Source organism: Fundulus heteroclitus, chromosome 12 (genome assembly GCF_011125445.2).
Source record: "Fundulus heteroclitus isolate FHET01 chromosome 12, MU-UCD_Fhet_4.1, whole genome shotgun sequence".
Lineage (NCBI taxonomy): Eukaryota > Metazoa > Chordata > Actinopteri > Cyprinodontiformes > Fundulidae > Fundulus > Fundulus heteroclitus.
Genome location: NC_046372.1, coordinates 54,506 through 75,000, shown reverse-complemented (window position 1 = coordinate 75,000; position 20,495 = coordinate 54,506). Strand labels below are relative to the sequence as shown.

Below are 20,495 nucleotides of genomic sequence, written 5' to 3'. Positions count from 1 at the left end.
TTATTGTAGTATCAGTAGTAGTTGTTGTAGTAGTAGTTATAGTATCAGTAGTAGTAGTTGTAGTATTAGTAGTAGTATCAGTAGTAGTAGTAGTAGTAGTAGTAGCAGTAGTAGTAGTAGTAGTAGCAGTTGTTGTTGTAGTATCAGTAGTAGTAGTAGTAGTATCAGTAGTAGTAGTTGTAGTATTAGTAGTAGTATCAGTAGTAGTAGTAGTATTATCAGTAGTAGTAGTTGTTGTAGTATCAGTAGTAGTAGTTGTATCAGTAGTAGTACTACTACTACTAGTAGTAGTAGTAGTAGTTGTAGTAGCAGTAGTAGTTATTGTAGTATCAGTAGTAGTTGTTGTAGTAGTAGTTATAGTATCAGTAGTAGTAGTTGTAGTATTAGTAGTAGTATCAGTAGTAGTAGTAGTATTATCAGTAGTGGTAGTTGTTGTTGTAGTATCAGTAGTAGTAGTTGTATCAGTAGTAGTACTTCTAGTAGAAGAAGTAGTTGTAGTAGTAGTAGTTGTAGTATCAGTAGTAGTTGTTGTAGTATCAGTAGTAGTAGTAGTAGTTATAGTATCAGTAGTACTACTGATACTACTACTTAGTAGTTGTAGTATTAGTAGTAGTAGTATCAGAAGTAATAGTAGTTGTATCAGTAGTAGTACTAGTAGTTGTAGAAATAGTAGTACTACTAGTAGTAGAAGTAGTAGTAACAGTAGTACCAGTATTAGTAGTATCAGAAGTAGTATTAGTATCAGTAGAAGCAGTATCAGTAGTAGAGGCAGTAGTAGTAGTAGTAGTATCAGTTGTAGTAGTAGTATTATTTGTAGTAGTATTTGTAGTAGCAGTAGTATAATTAGTTGCTGTATAGCATTCTCACTGATAATTGCTCTTGGGACCCTCTAGTAGCCCTTGGATCTTAAGCAGACGCTAAGTTTGCTCCTGCCTTGGGCCGGCACTGAATCTGCAGATTTCAATAAAAACAATCCCATTTCCACACAATTTTGAGTAAACAGTTTTTTCCCTGCTTTTTTTTTTTTTTTTTTTTGTCTCATAATCAAACCGCATTTGGTGTCTCCACCTTAAATCTAGAGTTGGTGTGATGGTTGCTAATTTACAGCTGTTTTACCATTTGAAATCACATTACAAGTGTTTTACTGTGACACTTTGAATTGTAGAGCGCTCAAACAAAAACATATTTTCCCTCCTCTTTTCAAAGCTGTCCAATTAACGACCTGGCTGACCGTTTTTCACCAACAGGGTGTTGCGCTGCTAAGCTGTGCGCAGCTTGCTCGTTTGCCCGGAAGAGGAAACAGCCGCCATAATTTTTTTCACCACGCTAAACCACGCAGCTTGTTCTGACCTCGTGCTACCGCCGTTGCGCCGCAGAAAATATTTTAGTTTTCTGACGTTTTCTTCACCTGGACTAAAACAAATATGTGAGGTGAGTACATCCTTCGTTTTTGAGTGTTTTAGATGCCGTTCTACTCTAAATCTTTCTTGTTTTTTTGTTAGGTTTGTTGACTATCTTATCAGCTTTATTGAAAACCCACCAGTACAGTTTTGACCGAGCATTTAATTTTTTAGGAATTTATTTCTCTGAGTGTGTGAAGTTAGCTAAGTTGACGACATGTTGAGGTGTAATTTCTGTGGCAAGGTGGTGCAGTCATCAAGGGGCTATGTGCTTCACTGCAAGCTTCATCGTAATGAGCCACGTTGTGTTTTTAAGTGCATTGAAACTGACTGCAAGCAAACGTTTTGTAGGTATGGAGCACTTAAGGCACATTTTTATCGAAGACACACTGGCCCTACGGTGAACCCCACAGTTCTTAGGCAAGTTAGCTCTTTTAAATGTGCAATGACTATGTGCCAACACCAGAGTCAAGATGCTAAAGAGCTAATAGCTCATCTGAAGAGCCATTTTGGGGAAGGACATGTGGTTGCTTGTCCAGTCAAAGGATGCAAAAGAACATTTAAGATCAAGTCATCTTTTACTGCCCATATGTCACGTAAACACAAAGAATTTTCAGATGGTGAAGTTAGTGATTTATATAGAGATTCTGAGTGTCAATCATTAGTGACTGCATCAGATGATGTTCCCATGATTTCTGAGCCTGCTCCTCATTCTAGTCCAGAGGAAGGTAATATGGAAATGTCCCCGGAATTCTGTGATCTTTTTCTGAGAAATGTCTCACTGTTCTACTTAAAATTGCAGGGTCAGTTTTTACTGCCTGCCTCCACCATACAGAACATTGTGGAGGAAATGCAGAACATTAATGAGTTGGGTCAGATGTACACTTTGAGTAAACTTGCGTCACTTTTAAAAGATGACACCTCATTATCAGATGAGGACATCAGCAAAGTGTGTGAGTCTGTCAAAGGCTTTGATCTGTTTTCTGCCTGTCATACAGGGCCAATGAGGACGGTGTATTCTAGATCTCAAACTTTCAAAGAAGCATTCAACTATGTGGAGCCAAAGAAAATGTTTTTAGGCAGGGATGAGAACAGGACAGACAGATTTGCCTATTATGTGCCTTTGAGAGAGACTTTAAATTTTTTGTTAAAGTCTGATTTGATACAGAAATCAGAGGAGCCCTCTACTGAGTCTCCTTCTGATGTTCTGTGTGACATAAGTGATGGTAAGTTATTTAGGTCTAATGACTTCTTTAGTCAAAACCCGTCATGTCTCAAGCTAATACTTTACCAGGATGCCTTTGAGGTTGTTAACCCTTTGGGCTCTGCAAGAACAAAGCACAAGATATTAGCTGTGTATGCATCTTTGGCAAATTTGCCACTTCATGTTCGTTCAGATACGGACCACATGTCCCTCGTCTTACTTTGCAGGGAGAAGGATTTCAGAGATTTTGGTCATGCCAAGGTCTTTTCAGAATTACTATCAGACTTAAAAGATTTGGAGGAAAATGGGATTGTTGGACCAGATGAAACAAAAGTAAAAGGAACATTGTTTTGCATTGCTGGAGATAATCTGGGTTCTCACTGTATTGGTGGCTTCTCTGAAAACTTCAGTTCCTCAAAGTACTTCTGCAGGTATTGCCTGATAACCAAATCTGAATTTCAGGGTACTGATCCAAATGTGTGTGGACCACGACGTACCAGAGAAAACTACAACTCTGCTGTGAACCATCTGTTAATCGACAATACAACAGACGTTGAAGGAGTAAAGTTTGGGTCTGTATTCAATTCTTTGAAATACTTCCATGTTTGTATGCCAGGCTTGCCACCATGTCTTGGTCATGATATCTTTGAGGGAGTTTTGGCTTACGACATGGCACTTTATCTTAAGTATTTCATAAAGAAAAAGAAATGGTTTACTTATTCCACTCTGAATCGACGCATCAAACAGTTTAGGTACCATGCCTCTGATGCTTCTACAAAACCATGTGAGGTCAACCCTCAAGCGGCTAAACTGTCAGGACAGGCTGTACAGAACTGGAACTTCCTCCGATTGCTACCTCTCATAGTTGGTGACAAAGTTAAAGACCCAACAGATAATGTTTGGCAGTTGACTCTTCAGCTAAAAGATATTGTGGACATTATATGTGCCCAGAAAATTTCTGTGCCTCAGGTAGCATACCTTGATGTTATTATTCAAGAATATTTAGAGTCTAGAAAAATGTTGTTCCCTGAAAGCAACCTGAGACCAAAGCACCATTTTCTACGCCATTACCCAGAACTGATTCAGAAGTTTGGCCCCCTTATAAGACTATGGACCATGCGCTTTGAAAGTAAGCACAGTTATTTCAAGAGATGTGCAAGAAATCTAAAAAATTTTAAAAATCTCTGCCATACACTCTCTGAAAGACATCAAATGTTTCAGGCTTATCTGGCAGCAGGGTCATTGGGTCAGTCTATTTTAAAAGTCAAAGATGCGTCTCCATTTTACTCAGTGCTGTACAGTAAAGCCATTCAAGATGCAATCCAAAGTTTTGACTTCACTGAAACCAATACAAAGGTCACAGTTGACATAATGTACAAAGGAACGCAGTACAAGAAAGGACAATTTCTGGTCACAGGGGGCACTGACACTGTTGAGTTTGGTGAAGTTATCCTTATTTTGTTAAAAAATGACAGTGTTTACTTTCTGTTGTCGGTCCATTTGACAGAATATCATTCTCGGTATCATCTGTACTCTGTGACAAAGGAAAAGGAAAAGATGCAGTGCCTTAATATCCTAGACTTAATCGATTTCTATCCATTAACATCTTACATGAAGTATGGATACCAAATGGTTCCACTGAAACACTGTGTGCTCTCACAGTAATTGAGCTGCAGGTACTGACTGAACAGTGGACATGTACTTAGACATTTTCGTTGTGTAATTGTCATTGTGTCTTAAGGACAGTGTTTATATTTTGATATAAAAAAAAATATCACTTCATGTAAACTGACATTTATTCACATTCTTTCATTAGACATCTTAAAAATGGGTGACATCATAAGAAGTTCCATCACAAAGGTACTACCAGACCTGGCTGCCTCAGTTCTTGAAATCGTATTAGAGGCACTACAATCATTAGGGGTGGAGACAACTGAGGACTTGCAGTTCATCAATGAGACAGATCTGGACTCTGTGCTGAGACCAGTTCAGGCAAGAAAACTGTTGGCTGCATGGAAGCAAACCAGTAAGTTTAAGAATTTTAATGTACAATAGCCATGAAGAGCTTTCGGTGTTTTTTTCCCCGTATATTAATACAATGAAAAATGGCAGGGGAAGCAATGCCCAAACAGTACTTATTAATGTAATTATATTTTGTTTTATTTTTTTAAAGCATTGAACAGTGAAATCTCCCAAGCAAGCATATCATCTCCATCCTCATTTTCTGCCTCCCCCTCCCCCTCACCCAGTCATCCAAGGCCTTCTTTCGACTGGGTTGATAACTTTAAAATTCCATGCGAGAATTTCCCAGAAGGGCTAATGCAATGTCTTCAGAGAGGAAAAAGGCCAAAGCCAAGGTTTCGGAGGGAGATGATTCGCATCATTGTTAAAGAGATGATGAAAGCCTGTGCCTCTCCATCTAAAAGAGCCTCAACAGAAATTGCAAAAAGACTGGTTGCAATGTATCCCAACTCACTGCAGGATGTTATTGAAGGGGATGTGGTGGGACAGGGGTACCACTCATTGGTCAAACAGATCCAAGCAAGAGTTGAGAATGTGAAGAGGTCTTCTTCACCAATGATACAAAAGCGCAAAACAGTAGAATCTGATGATACAGATGAAGTGCCACCTGAAAAACGGGCATCTATCCAAGACACGTATGGCTGCATAAAGTGGGACATGAAATATTTGCCAGTCAGTGAGACATCGGAAAGCCAGCAGGAGAAAAAGGAAAAAATGAAGATTCTTAATGAACAGACTAGCTTCAGACCTGAAGAAGTAAAAACTCTAATGAAAAGCACCTACTACTCTCAGCGTAAAGCAATCAACGAAGGAGCAGACTTGCAGATACTCATGGAAGAGTGGCCTCTTCTGTTTCAAGAGATTGGGATGGGCATTCATTTTGAAGAGCTTACTGGTGTATCCCTAAAACAGACTTTTCTCACCAGTTTAGAGAAGAAAGGAAAACGACTTCTGGACTTTCTGAAAACCACCTGCGCAGACAAGAGTAAGCGGGTCCTGGAGACTGTCATTAAGCTTCAGATTCAGAGAGGACAGCAGAAAGGCTGCGCAGAGGATGTCATGGATATGATCTTGCTTCTTTTGTCTTATTTTGATGAAAAAGAGGAGATCCTCTTCCACTACATTGAAGAAACATGTCTGGCTGAAGAAGTCCAAACAGAAAGTCTGCCTGTGACACCATGCATCATTGTTTGTGGTGAGTTGAGGATTTTTTTTTCACAATGAAGTATATAAGCAAATCTAAAGATTTCTAACATTATATTCCTGCACATTTTAAAACACAATTGGATGGTAAAGGGCAGGGTTGCTGGTAATTACACATGTCATTTTTCCCAGGCTCTTCTTGCTATGCATCGAGACTTTTCATGCTGAGTGTTGACCGCAAAGTTGTGAATGACCAAATAACTGACTTCATCTCTGCTGTCTGTTTGATGCTTGGAAGCTACTACTGCCTTAACATCCACTATCCAGTAAAACTTGGCTCCACACTTGAGTTCCTTCAGAGGTAATGTTTGGAATTTTTGCATTCTTACACCTTTTTTTTTTTTTTTTTTTTGATTGGCTATTTATAGAATCTTGTGTTTTTAAGGTGCTTTTTCAACATTAACCCAGAGAAGGGAACAAAAGTTGAGAAAACTGAGAAGAAGAGATTGCATGTCAACCCAAGAGTGCTCACCCTCATCGCAGATCTTTCTGATCACGAGTGGCGGGAGACCATTTAAAGACATTTCAAACTTATTAGTACAGAAAGTTTTACCTTCACTAGAATCTATTTTCCCTTGTATTTTTTTTTTATAATTTTTTTTTGTGATGTCAGTTATCCTAAATGGAAATAGGAACTTTAATATTCCTTTTTTGGTTGCATGATTTTTTTTTTTACACATGCATTTTTTTCAGGCTTATCGGAGGTTTAAGTCACAGAACTTATTTGAATCCATGGTGTCAAGGAACAGACATTTGTTTAAAGCAATTTATACTTGTTCTCAACTGTGTAGCCTTAAATGTGTTGCTTGTTGCTGCACTTAAATTTTTTTTATTCTGTGTTTGAACTGTTAACATTTTATTTTGATTTCATAATGTATGGGCTCAGATTTGTCCCACTACAAACCTTATTTAAATATATTTGAAAATCCAGATCTGAAAATCTATTTTGTTTCCAAATTGTCTTTTTAATTTCAATTGCAACAACTCTGGTTTCGTTTTACACCATTTTGCAGCCAAGTTGTTAATTTAATACAACTGTCAATAAAACACATCTGAGATAGTTTCTCAGTGTTTTTTTTTTTTTTTTTTCTGGCAAAAAAAATTGGTTTTAAGGTGGTGACACAGCTAAGACCTGCGTATCTTTTCAAGGTTAGTAAACATATCTCTGATATATTACACATTTGTCAGCCGGCTGAATCCTATTTTGTTTTCTCTTTCAACAGAAAGTTGGTGTTTTTCCTGACATTTACAAACCCCCAAGTTTAAACATCAAGAAATCAATTCAAAGGCTTCATCACTGTAAGTACATGGTGAGATTTCAAGTGGCATTAAAGCCGAACATTATTTTTTCCTTATCTTTTCAAACGACTTTCAAAAAAATTGTTTTTGTCTTTTTGCCTTACAGCTGTGCTGTTGTGAACAGCATCAGAAGGAAGGGAATTAGAAGCAAACCAGTGTCAAGAAGATGACCTACTAAAGACGGAATCAACCCATGGCAGGAAATTTGTCGGTATGTTTCAGTATTATGGCTGCTTGGTTGGCTTGGGTTTTAATGTTTTACAAAGGGACTGTAGTCATTTGATTTGTGAAATGTATTCCGTGCATTTTTGCCACTGTGGTTCAGTCTTGCACTGCTACATTTTTGGTATACCGTATTTTTGGTAGGTGTATTTGTGTTTACCTTTTTGACACTAACAGTTCAATATCTTTCACAGTTGAAAAGTTAACACTTTCCTAAACTTAAGTAGCCTGAATAAACCTAAGCCTAAAGCGAACAATTCAAAAATATTACATCGTAAAGGGCTTGGCATCTAAATCAGATACTTGCGTAATCACTTAGCCCATAGCCAAACTATTATATGAAGTTTCCAAAAGTGCAGACTAGGGATTTCCCGTTCCAACTTTTGTGCTTCCTATATGATATTGATGTTCCAACGTTGAGTTTTTTTCAATGAAGGAAGCAAATATGTATTTATCTGATTTGAAATTATTGCATTGGTTTGAAAAAACAAAATTCACGAAACTGAAATCATTTGCATTGAAATCTTATTTTGTTCTGTTGAAAATTAAGTTTGACTAATTCAATTCACTTTAATCATATAGTGCCATTTCACAACAAATATTGTCTCAGGGCACTTTAAAAATGGAATCTGGATCACTGAATTACATTGACTTTGCATAAAGTCCATTCATTCCAAATAATCAAAGTTATCCCAGAACAATAAAGTCCAATACAGTTTATCACTATAATTAGTTATGTTTACAACTAAGGGATCCCAGTAGATTGCATCGAGCCACCGACTTGCAAGCATGTAGCGAAAGTAGAGAGGAAAAACTCCCTTTTAACAGGAAGAAACCTTCAGCAGAACCAGACTCAGTGTGAGCAGCCATCTCACGCCACCGACTGGGGGTTTGTAGGACAGAAAACACAGAAGGTGTTGGCTGAGCTACTGCTGCCACCAGCATATCTACAGAGCTCACTCAAGAGAACCTAAGCTACTTTACTTATAACTTTTATCAAGAGGGAAAGTTTTAAGTCTGGTCTTAAAAGTAAAATTGACTAAACCAAAGACGAGCGGGAGTCGATTGTATAATTCAGATGAACTTTAGTGAACAAAGCATACAAAGTCGGAGCCGAGGGGAAAAAAAAGAAGAAACTTCTTCCCCCAAAGCAACACTTAGAGCCACACCTTTTTTCTTAGAACTTTTCGTCTGCTTCTTAAGCATTATGAGATATATAGTCACTTCTACTTAAAGCGTCCTTAAACATAGTCCACTTCGAACCAGACGTCTACAACATCTATATGAAATTACAACTCAGAATAGCAGCCCATATTGAATTAATTTCCCATATAATCATAAAAAAATCTTTGTTTAACCCAAAACAAATCCTTAACATGTCTGCCTCACGGACTAAAACTGGGATCTGATTCCAAAGGAAAGGAGCTTGGTAAATAAAAAATCTGCCTCCCATTCTGGTTATAGAGACTTTAGGAACCAGCAGGACTCCTGCAGTCTAAGAACGGATTTCATTTCAGCTCTATGACGTTCAGTTAAAAAATTGTTTTTATGTCGCACATCAGGGTCCATGAAAAAGTAGTTAATCATCACAGATTCACTGACCTACTTGTAACATTGGGTTAAACTTCTCAAATTACACTTTGGGCTAAAGCAGTGTTATGTAACATAAGTTGAAATTGTTAATTATATCCAGCATGCTCTAAAATGCTTAAACTCAAAACACATTAAACAAAATTAAGCTGATGTTCCACATAAAACAGGGAATCAGTTTGATTAGCTGCTTTTTAAAGAACCCGGATACATGACACAGGAATAGAAATGAATTAGAACTGAAATTGCATTAGTAAAACGTAGTATTCAAAGCAATGAAATTCAATTTCAAAACCTAAAATACAGTTTTGTTAAATAACTTTTCAAGCCATAGAATTTCATTTCAAATGATGTACATCCAGATTCCGTTTTAGCAAGTCAAATTCAGTTTCTGATGTTTCTGCCCATAAACAGCATAACATATAGATTTAATGTGATGAACTACATCTTTTACAAACTTTTTTGGAGTCATAAACTAGATATAACAAATTTTCATTAAAAATTAGACCTGATACCCTGTTTGAGAAACTTAGAATTTTTGCATTTTGAGTTAATTTTTGTTCTACCTCACCACTTTTGTGACCAAATTTAAGAACTGCAACCATAACTATTAAATACTTAAGGAAACTTATTTTAACATATTGTTTTGTGTCTTTGTTAACTTTTTGCATCCACAGCATTGATCAAACGTTGGTAACTATTTTCTTTCCTCTGCAGGGCGGATCCTCGCAGTCCAAAGTGAAAACCCAATGGACAGCAGTTTGAGTTCTCCAGCAGAACTTGTCTCTGATGCCATGTACCTTTTTAGAACATGATCTGTCTGAGGGCTATCTTCAACCAAGTCCAGATTCAGTGACTTATTACTCCTGTTCAGTGAGGGGCAAGTGACTATTTTTGCTACATTGTCATGGTTTATAGTGATTTGTGATCATGCAGACAAAATAATCTGTACTGTTTTCTTCAAAAGCTGATACTGCTGATACTACTACTACTACTACAACTACTGATACTACTACTACTACTACTACAACTACTGATACTACTACTACTACTACTACAACTACTGATACTACTACAACTACTGATACTACTACAACTGATACTACTACTACAACTGATACTACTACTACAACTGATACTACTACTACAACTGATACTACTACTACAACTGATACTACTACTACAACTGATACTACTACTACAACTGATACTACTACTACAACTGATACTACTACTACTACTACTACAACTGATACTACAACTACTACAACTGATACTACAACTACTACAACTGATACTACTACTACTACAACTGATACTACTACTACAACTGATACTACTACTACTACTACTGATACTACTACTACAACTGATACTTCTACTACAACTGATACTACTACTACTACTACAACTGATACTACTACTACTACAACTGATACTACAACTGATACTACTACTACTACAACTGATACTACTACTACTACAACTGATACTACAACTGATACTACTACAACTACTACAACTGCAACAACTACAACTGATACTACAACTACAACTGATACTACAACTGCAACAACTACAACTGATACTACTACTACAACTACTACAACTGATACTACTACAACTGATACTACTACAACTGATACTACTACAACTACTACTACTACAACTACTACTACTACAACTGATACTACTACTACAACTGATACTACTACTACTACAACTGATACTACTACTACTACAACTGATACTACTACTACTACAACTGATACTACTACTACTACAACTGATACTACTACTACTACAACTGGTACTACTACTACTACAACTGATACTACAACTGGTACTACTACTACTACAACTGATACTACTACAACTGATACTACTACAACTGATACTACTACAACTGATACTACTACAACTGATACTACTACTACTACTACTACAACTACTACTACTACTACAACTACTACTTAACAACTACTACTACTACAACTGATACTACTACTACTACAACTGATACTACAACTGCAAAAACTACTACAACTGATACTACTACTAATACAACTACTACAACTGATACTACTACTAATACTACTACTACAACTGATACTACTACTAATACTACTACTACAACTGATACTACTACTAATACAACTACTACAACTGATACTACTACTAATACAACTACTACAACTGATACTACTACTAATACAACTACTACAACTGATACTACTACTAATACAACTACTACAACTGATACTACTACTAATACTACTACTACAACTACTACAACTGATACTACTACTACAACTGATACTACTACTACAACTACTACAACTGATACTACTACTACAACTGATACTACTACTACAACTGACACTACTACTACAACTGACACTACTACTACAACTACTACAACTGCAACAACTACTACTACAACTGATACTACAACTGCAACAACTACTACAACTGATACTACTACTAATACAACTACTACAACTGATACTACTACTAATACAACTACTACAACTGATACTACTACTAATACTACTACTACAACTACTACAACTGATACTACTACTACAACTGATACTACTACTAATACAACTACTACAACTGATACTACAACTGCAACAACTACTACAACTGATACTACTACTAATACTACTACTACAACTGATACTACTACTAATACTACTACTACAACTGATACTACTACTAATACTACTACTACAACTGATACTACTACTACAACTGATACTACTACTAATACAACTACTACAACTGATACTACTACTAATACAACTACTACAACTGATACTACTACTAATACAACTACTACAACTGATACTACTACTAATACAACTACTACAACTGATACTACTACTACAACTACTACAACTGATACTACTACTACAACTGATACTACTACTACAACTGACACTACTACTACAACTGATACTACTACTACAACTACTACAACTGCAACAACTACTACTACAACTGATACTACAACTGCAACAACTACTACAACTGATACTACTACTAATACAACTACTACAACTGATACTACTACTAATACAACTACTACAACTGATACTACTACTAATACTACTACTACAACTACTACAACTGATACTACTACTACAACTGATACTACTACTAATACAACTACTACAACTGATACTACAACTGCAACAACTACTACAACTGATACTACTACTAATACTACTACTACAACTGATACTACTACTAATACTACTACTACAACTGATACTACTACTACAACTGATACTACAACTGATACAACTACTACAACTGATACTACTACTAATACAACTACTACAACTGATACTACTACTAATACAACTACTACAACTGATACTACTACTAATACAACTACTACAACTGATACTACTACTAATACAACTACTACAACTGATACTACTACTAATACAACTACTACAACTGATACTACTACTAATACAACTACTACAACTGATACTACTACTAATACTACTACTACTACTACTACAACTACTACAACTGATACTACTACTACTACTACAACTGACACTACTACTACAACTGATACTACTACTACAACTGATACTACTACTACAACTGATACTACTACTACAACTGATACTACTACTACTACTACAACTACTACAACTGATACTACTACTACTACTACAACTGATACTACTACAATTGATACTACTACAACTACTACTACAACAACTACTACTACAACTGATACTACTACTACTACAACTGATACTACTACTACCACTATTATTTAACTGGTTTAGCTCATTCATAACATTCTTCTAATCCTTCAGCTCAAATCATTCTGCAGATTAGCATTGTCACTCGCTGTTACCTAGGAACAGCTTTTTCTAGTTTACAATTGTCTCATTGATTATCAGTACCTTGATTAAATTTGTGCATCTTTAAGTTGCCAATGTAAAATTTATACCAAAAAATGTATCTTTCACATGTACTGTACTGTATTTTTAGCGGTAAAATACCGGCAGCTGTGGTTGCCAGGAATTTACCGTGAAATTTAATTGGTTGAAATAAAATATTTTACAATTTTACCGTGTTTTTTATTGACACATCCTGTAAAAAGGTTTACCACATTTCAGTTGTTTTAAACGTTTTTTACCATAACATTGTTTATCCCACATTGTAAAATAAACAACAAATGACCGTAAAAAGAACTGTAAGGTACCTGTTGTTTTACAGCAGATAAATGTAAAAATCAACGGAAAGTTATTTTTTTCACAGGATATTACAGTTCAAGGGTTTATAGTATTTATTTTTTCTACAATGATTTACAGTGTAAAAAAATGTTTTCAACTGTAAGATTTAACGTTACCAAAACAATGGACCGTATTGTCTTATACAGATGCCCCCTTTTTTTAACGGTACATTCCTGGCAACCACAGCTGCCGGTATTTTACCGTAATTTTGACAGTTTTTTTTTTACAGTGTATAGAGTTCATCCTGCTCAGTTTTTATCTCCGGTTGTTCTGGTTCCTCTTGTTCCTTCTTTATTTGTGGAGGTTCTAATTCAGCCCGGTCCTGTTTAATCTGTTGAGGTTCAGGTTTCACCGGTTCCTCCTTCATGCAAAAAGGTTGTGGCTTCTCTTGGTCCAAACTGGAGTTACTCTCTAGGCTGCAGAAGTGATGATCAGTGGGAACCTCCTCCTCTTTCCAAAGATAATGCTGTGGGAGGACTGAACAGGCAACAGAAAAACAAAAACCTGTGAGTATAAAACAAGAATAATTAACAATTTTCTATTTTGACCATCTAAAAATGTTTTGAAATTATTAAGCCCTGAGATTTCTAATTACACATACGTTATAGCAGTCATTTAAACAAATACAACATTTTGTCAAAAGTTTACAGGCTGCTGCTTTCAGTTAAAGAGCAATACGGCACAATGTGGCCAGTGACAGGAAAAGCCTCCAGCGAAGGAGACAGAGAATTATTGAAGATATAAGAAACAACTTAAAGTCAAGATAAGAAACTGTAGGGAGGTGTAAACATAGAAGATGGAGAGCAAACTCAAGCAGTAGCATTTAAACACATGTTGTCAGGGGAAAGAAGTTTGAGGAGTGCCAATAAGCTTATAAGATTTTTCAGTAGGTTGTGTTCAGAGACAAGCTCAGCATTCTCCTCTCCTGCCCTCAGCTAAACAGACAATCAGATTCTTACGTACAACCACAATACAATACAACACAACTGCACAAATCTGCTGCTGAATCAAAAATGCATCTTTATAAGTGACACCTTCGCTTTCACTTTTGCCACAAACATCACTCTGTAGTGGAGTAAAACGATCTGCGACTTGCAGGTTATTTTTATGGTCGTACAAAGGTATTAACATTTTGCAATGTTTAGCAGGAAATGATTGGGGACATCACATATCTCTTTGAGATAAACGGTTACGCTTCTCGTCCGTTATATTTTAAGTAGCCCTGAAAAGGTCTCTCACTGTCTACGCTTGTGCACAGTGAGGGACTGTGTGTAGAATATGTCCTACAGTAATCTAGTGGACAGACTGACCAGGGAATGGTTTGTTCTGAGAGGTAGTTCTGCACATGAGTGACAGGTGAGGATGAGTTAGCAGATCTGATTTAAACTTCACGCTCTTCTAAAATCTAATCTAATACAAAGACAAAATACTTCCGGATAAAATTATAGAAAGACAGCTTTGTCATTAAAATTGTGCATTGAAATTAAATTTATCTTGTGCATTTAACCCATCCTTAGGGATACAGTAAGCAGCTTACAGCACCCAGGGAGCAAGAACTGTTTTTCCAAACCACTTTTTCTAAATATTTGGTGTTGAGCCTGTGAACAAGTGAGGGCAAACAGCTTCTGCTGTTGATGTTCTCAATAGCAGAAGCTGACATTGACTAACTTTACATCCCTTAACACTAGGGATAAGGATCTTGCTCAGGGACCCATAGTGGTGGTCTGCGGGGTCCGAACAAGGTACTTGCAGCCTTCCCAGAACATAAACTCTAACCACTTGGCCACCACTCCTGGGTAATTTTGTCCTGCCACATTAGAGGTCCGGGTTAATTGTGAAAGTTTCTGTATTTTTCTGTAATTAAACTCGCATCTAGGAGATAGATTATATTTTCTTTAATGTGAATTAGAAATCGTAATGACAAAATATGGAGAATATCAAGACATAATTAACAAAAAGAAAGAATGCCATTATTACTGACAAAAGCTAAAGTTAGTGGCAGAGAACAGCTGAACAAGTCAATGCGTGAGCATTAATGGATAATTAAAGCTGCATTCTCACACTACACTCATTAAACCTTCAATAAAAGAAGTGTGCACACATTGACTATGTGTCTACGTTCAACCTGACAAAAACTAAAAGGATGTGGTGGCACGTCACGCAAGATGGCGGAGTAAACAAGCAGCCTTACAGAAGCTGAACACCAAAGATTCTACTACTTAGTGAAACTTACCCCCAACTATACTCTCTACTTGAGGTAACTTATAACATTGATCAGCAGACTTTACTATAGGTATAGAGGCATTGTAACAAGGAGTTTTGTCATCATATAATGAGGCACGCGGACAATTGAACCTTAGCAGAAAGCTAGCTTAGCTGTGATTTAGCTAGCTCTGCACTAAAGCCGCATGGAATCATCAACTGCACAGAATAACCCACTTTTACATAACCAGCATGACTACTGCATGGCAAATAACCATCTTCTTTCTGTTGTGGATCCAGACCTGCCTCCTCCTAATCTAACGTCTCAATATCAATGATAAACTAATTGATGATCCAAAAAGAATAGCAACTTTCGGCTCCAGCTTTTAAAGCAATCTTTATAAAACTATATATTGTCATCAATCACTATCTTTATTTTCCAGCTCTCTGAGTAGTAATTTAACTCAAATGCTGAAGATGACAAAGACAGTTTGATAGTACAATAACTTTACAGGAGGTCACCTACGCAATTGGACATCTCAAAATTAACAAATCACCAGGAGTCGATGGCCTATCTGCAGAATTTTATCAGGCATTTGTAGATGTAGCACCATTTTTAGGTAATTTTAGAAAGCATACAAGAAACTCTACCTACAACACTAACACAAGGCCTTATAAAGCTGATCCCAAAAGCTAAAACGGACCCTTTGTTTACTGATAATTGGCGTCCCATTTTCTACGAAAATGTTGCTTCCATTCTTGCTTAATGGCTTAAACATGTTTTGGACTCACATATTTATGAGACTCAATCGGGTTTTATGAGAAAAAGACATATCTCCAATAATATCTGACTTGCATTAGATCTAATTGATTACTCCTTTCTGTGTCCTGACGGCAACATTGACCTCTTCCTGGACTTTGACACCGTAGAGCATATGTGTATCTAGAAACCTTCCACACCTACACCCGGATATTATTCATTGACTTCAGCTCTGCTTTTAACACAATCAACCTGGTCAACATCTTCAATAAACTCACGGACATGGACATTGGTACCACTCTCCACACTGGATCCATAACTTTCTGTCATGTAGGATACAGAGAGTCAGGATGTGTAGCCTCCTGTTCCAACCTCTCACTCTCAGCATAAGTGCCCCTAAGGGGTTATGTTCTTCCTCCCTGGCTTTTCTCCATCTATAAAAACACTCTCACATCCACCCACAGCTCAGTCTCCATCCCGAAATATGCAGATGACACTACAATAATTGGTTTAACCACCAAAAATAATGACGATCACTACCGTGAACAGGTTGCCCAAGTAGTAACTTGGTGCAAAAACAATAATTTACAGCATAATACATTAAAAACACAGGAATTCATAGTCGACTTCTCATGCTCACACACTCACAACTGCCCCCCTTCAACATTTGTACTCAGCCCATCTCTATCACTGAGTCATTCAAATTCCTAGATACACACACCTGTAACACACTTCAGATCATACCTACAGAAAATCCAATAAAAGTTTTTTTTTTCTCATGCAACTCAACAATTCAGTCAGGCACAACATCCTGCATCATTCAAAGTATACTCACCTCATCTGTGATAGTCTGGTATGGAAATTTGGACTCCATATCATGCAAAAAATTACAACATATAATAGACAAATCATCTAAAATCATAGGCCATACCCTCACTTCCATTAACACACTATCATAGACACATGACCCAACAGGCAGTAAAAATCACCTCTCACCATGCATATCACCTGTTCAGACTGTTGCCTTCTGGAAGATGCTGCCTGCCAGCCAAAGCAGTCAGATTCAAAAACAGCTTTTTCCCAATGGCCGTAGGGCCATTAAATCATGCCACTAACTGATGTTATGTGTATTTGTCTATTTATTGTACTGTTGTGTGTTGACACAGTGACGTGAGCATGTCATGCTGTACCGGAAACATATTCAACCAACCTGTGGTCATTAATAAGTTAAATGAATGAATGAATGAATCAATCAATGAATGAAACAAATCAAGCTGAAATATACAACCAGGCAAGTTCCAGTTATAGACAACCAGCTATGGTTGTTTTTATTCGATTGAAAACACACACACACACATATATTATATATATATATATATATATATATATATATATATAATTTATTTTCTTTCAAAATAATTAAACTATTTATATTAAGCTTGCGACGTTAATTCTTAATTTTTTTCAGGCATGTTCATTTTTTACCAGCAGCTCTGTGATCAGTAAACCAACATCAGTACCTCTGGTGGTTCATACCTATTCTCTGCAGGTTTATCTGGGGTTTGTAGCAGATTTCCAGCAGTCTGCGCTGACGGTCCAGCTCTTCCTCGTAGTGGACGATGGTTTTATCAAACTCTGTGAATATTTCTTCAGCAGCAGCGGTCAGTCGCTCCCTGATAAACTCTCTCAGAGACTGAGATGAAGACATTGTTGCTGCAGAGACACAAACACTCAGCTCAGAAGACACAACGAAGCTAACTCTGCTAACAGACCCAGACAGTCTGCTTCTGCGTTTAATGGAGACAAGATGGAAACGTCTAGGTTCATTATCGCCACCTGCTGGACAGATGTATAATAGAAGCCCGATTCACAGACAAAATGTTGTTGAGTTTCTCGGCTGCTCGGACAGGAAGAGTGCAAATTAAAGGTATACTATGCAACCGGGGTTGATTTTCCAGCGAGGCTCCCCCCAGAGGGCGAAAGTAAAAGTGCACTGTAGTAAATATGCTCAGCTGTTCTACTGGTTTCTCCGTCAAGCCAGGCGTGGTTGTTTTGAGCTTAGCAGACAGGCGAACGCAACGAATCACCATATCTACTAACACAGTGAAAGTATGAACATGCACACAGAAAGAGATGAACCATTCCAATGCATTGTTTCTCCTAGGAATTTGCTTACCGGGGGAGACAAGCTTTGCGCGACCGGCAGAGCGGGGGAGACAAGCTTTGCGCGGCATATGGAGTTAGTTTTTTTTTTTTTTTTTTTTTTTTTTTTTTTTGGAATGTTGGCCAGGCCGTAGCGTGAGGGAAACCCTACAATGTTACTTACAATCGCATCAGCGCAGAAACGCGAGGTCCGCGTCAGCCTTAATATTGAAGCGCCTGCTACCATGATAGCCTATATGCTATCATGGTAGCAGGCGCTTCAATATTAAAGGTATACTATGCAACCGGGGTTGATTTTCCAGCGAGGCTCTCCCCAGAGGGCGAAAGTAAAAGTGCACTGTCGTAAATATGCTCAGCTGTTCTCCTGGTTTGTCCGTCAAGCCAGGCGCGGTTGTTTTGAGCTTAGCAGACAGGCGAACACAACGAATACAAAAGTCGAAAAAACGGCAGTACAAACAATGACTAACACAGTGAAAGTATGGACATGCACACAGAGAGAGAGAAACCATTCCAATGCAGTGTTTCCCCTAGGAATCTGGGACGACCGGCGGAGGGGGGGGGGGGGGGGGGGGGGGAGACAAACTTTGCGCCGCTGAGCGGTTGAGTGGAGCGGAGCGGGGGGGAGACAAACTTTGCACCGCTGAGCGGAGCGGCGCGCATATCGAGTTAGTTTTGTTTTTTTATTATTATTTTTTTGGAATGTCGGCGAGGCGGTAGCGTGAGGGAAACCCTACAATGTTACTTACAATCGCATCAGCAGAAACGCGAGGTCCGCGTCAGCCTTGCAGCCTTCTATGTTCAACCGTGTACGACTCCTCTCTCTGTCCAGAGCCCTTTTCCTCTTTCTTGCCTGCTCCAACATGGGCTTTCGCTGTTTTCTCGCTGGTTCCGCCATGATAACTGCACAAATATCGCCACTGCGCTACCAACGAGCACACCTTTCACTGCGGGCGTGTAGCAGTTCTCCCCGTAAAGCAAGACCGACTCTCGCGATGCACACGAGACTACTGAGCCTGTGACTGCGGGCCGACTGCTCCTGCAATTGCAAGTGCGGTATCTCCCCCACAGACCACCAGGGCGGCCGAGAAAACCTTAGTTCGACCTGAAATGACTCATTTAATCATCCAAAACGGTATGGAACACATTAATTAGCTGAAAAATGTTGCATAGTATGCCTTTAAATTGCCAACAACTGTCTGCAATACTAATCATTTTGGGAGACCGCGACGTCCCATGAGCTTCATTTCATCCTGCTTCAATCGAGAAACCCAGCGTAAAACAGTTGAAACGTTGGTTGAAATGTTGAGGACTCAAAATGAGCGGAAAGAAAATAGTATTAGCAGAAAGGCAGGGGAGGCTGTCCTCTCCTAACCTGACTCTCGCCAGCTGTATGTCGCTCCGCCTAGCTTCACTCACATACATCTGGGACATCTCCATAAGAATTGCCTTTATTGAAATAGCAGCATCAATGTTAACGCTTGCATCCTCGATGCGAGCCGCCATTGTTGTTGGAATCTCACGGTCGCTTCTCCACTACGTCACATCCATGAAACTCCACCCCTGCGTCCTGATTGGCCAGACAATAAAATTGGGTGGAGAAATCACTCTCTATGGGAGATGTCCCAGGTGTATGTGAGTAAAGCTAGGCGGAGCAACATACAGCTGGCGAGAGTCAGGTTAGTCCTCTCTCCTCTCACAACGGATCAAACTCTAGGAAGAAACCCGCCGAATCCGTGTCGAATTACAGTTAATACTAAGAAAAAAAATATGAATGCATTATTACAGGCCTATTTATTATAGAGCTAATTGCAGAAAATGGACTTAAAAATCAATCATCCCGCTGTTATCAGACACTCAGATCTCAGAATCTGCCCACCTCAAAAAGGACAGATGAGATAGACTCCTTTTTATTCCATTTTAAAGCTTTTTCTATTTTTTTTATAATTTTTTATTATCAGAATTCACCATATTTCTTCAATAGCTTTCAGGTCATGGGATCAATTTACACCAAGCTTGTCTAAAATCATATTGTCATTTTCACAAATTCCTCTATTTAGTGAAGGAAAAGTGATAGGAATGTGTGTGCCACTATGCACCTAATTATGTCTGGGAAACCTAAAATATAACAATGGAAAATTAGTGCTTCATCAAAATTCGAA

General features: G+C 37.9%; 2 protein-coding genes across 10 annotated transcripts in view; one reads left to right on the top strand and one right to left on the bottom strand.

Annotated features, from left to right (window-relative positions):
• Positions 1-20,495, bottom strand: part of LOC105926893 (zinc finger protein 69 homolog) — a 54,354-nt gene that overhangs the window by 16,784 nt on the left and 17,075 nt on the right. Inside the window, exons 1-2 of one of the 5 annotated variants that reach the window (XM_036143593.1) lie at positions 17,710-18,076; positions 13,445-13,688 (exon numbers count right to left, since the gene is read on the bottom strand). In XM_036143593.1, coding sequence (XP_035999486.1) covers positions 13,445-13,688; positions 17,710-17,881 — 416 coding nt within the window. In that variant the 5' untranslated portion in view covers positions 17,882-18,076. Of the gene's footprint in view, positions 1-13,444; positions 13,689-17,709; positions 18,077-20,495 lie in introns of those variants that run through there. The other 4 variants (XM_036143591.1, XM_036143594.1, XM_036143592.1 and 1 more) reach the window with 4 other exon arrangements.
• LOC118564740 lies at positions 1,118-9,987 on the top strand. Of its 5 annotated transcripts, none has more exons than XR_004932008.1 (8): positions 1,118-1,431; positions 3,067-3,176; positions 4,421-4,630; positions 4,778-5,821; positions 5,962-6,130; positions 7,053-7,128; positions 7,235-7,339; positions 9,658-9,987. XR_004932008.1 is itself a non-coding variant. In XM_036143609.1 (7 exons), the coding sequence occupies exons 3-6, from the start codon at positions 4,432-4,434 to the stop codon at positions 6,947-6,949; spliced, it is 1,419 nt and encodes a 472-aa protein (XP_035999502.1). In that variant the 5' UTR covers positions 1,118-1,431; positions 3,067-3,176; positions 4,421-4,431; the 3' UTR covers positions 6,950-6,978; positions 7,053-7,101. The 5 variants fall into 5 exon arrangements, 3 of the variants coding, with proteins under 3 accessions (XP_035999502.1, XP_035999500.1, XP_035999501.1); XR_004932009.1 differs by having other exon boundaries at positions 6,943-7,128; XM_036143609.1 differs by lacking the exons at positions 7,235-7,339; positions 9,658-9,987 and adding an exon at positions 6,943-6,978 and having other exon boundaries at positions 7,053-7,101.

Coding starts and splice junctions, on each gene's coding strand:
- LOC118564740 (XM_036143607.1), top strand. CDS start 4,432: ATGGGTGACATCATAAGAAGTTCCATCACAAAGGTACTACCAGACCTG. Junction 4,631..4,777: donor GGCTGCATGGAAGCAAACCA/GTAAGTTTAAGA, acceptor ATTTTTTTAAAG/CATTGAACAGTGAAATCTCC. Junction 5,822..5,961: donor ACCATGCATCATTGTTTGTG/GTGAGTTGAGGA, acceptor CATTTTTCCCAG/GCTCTTCTTGCTATGCATCG.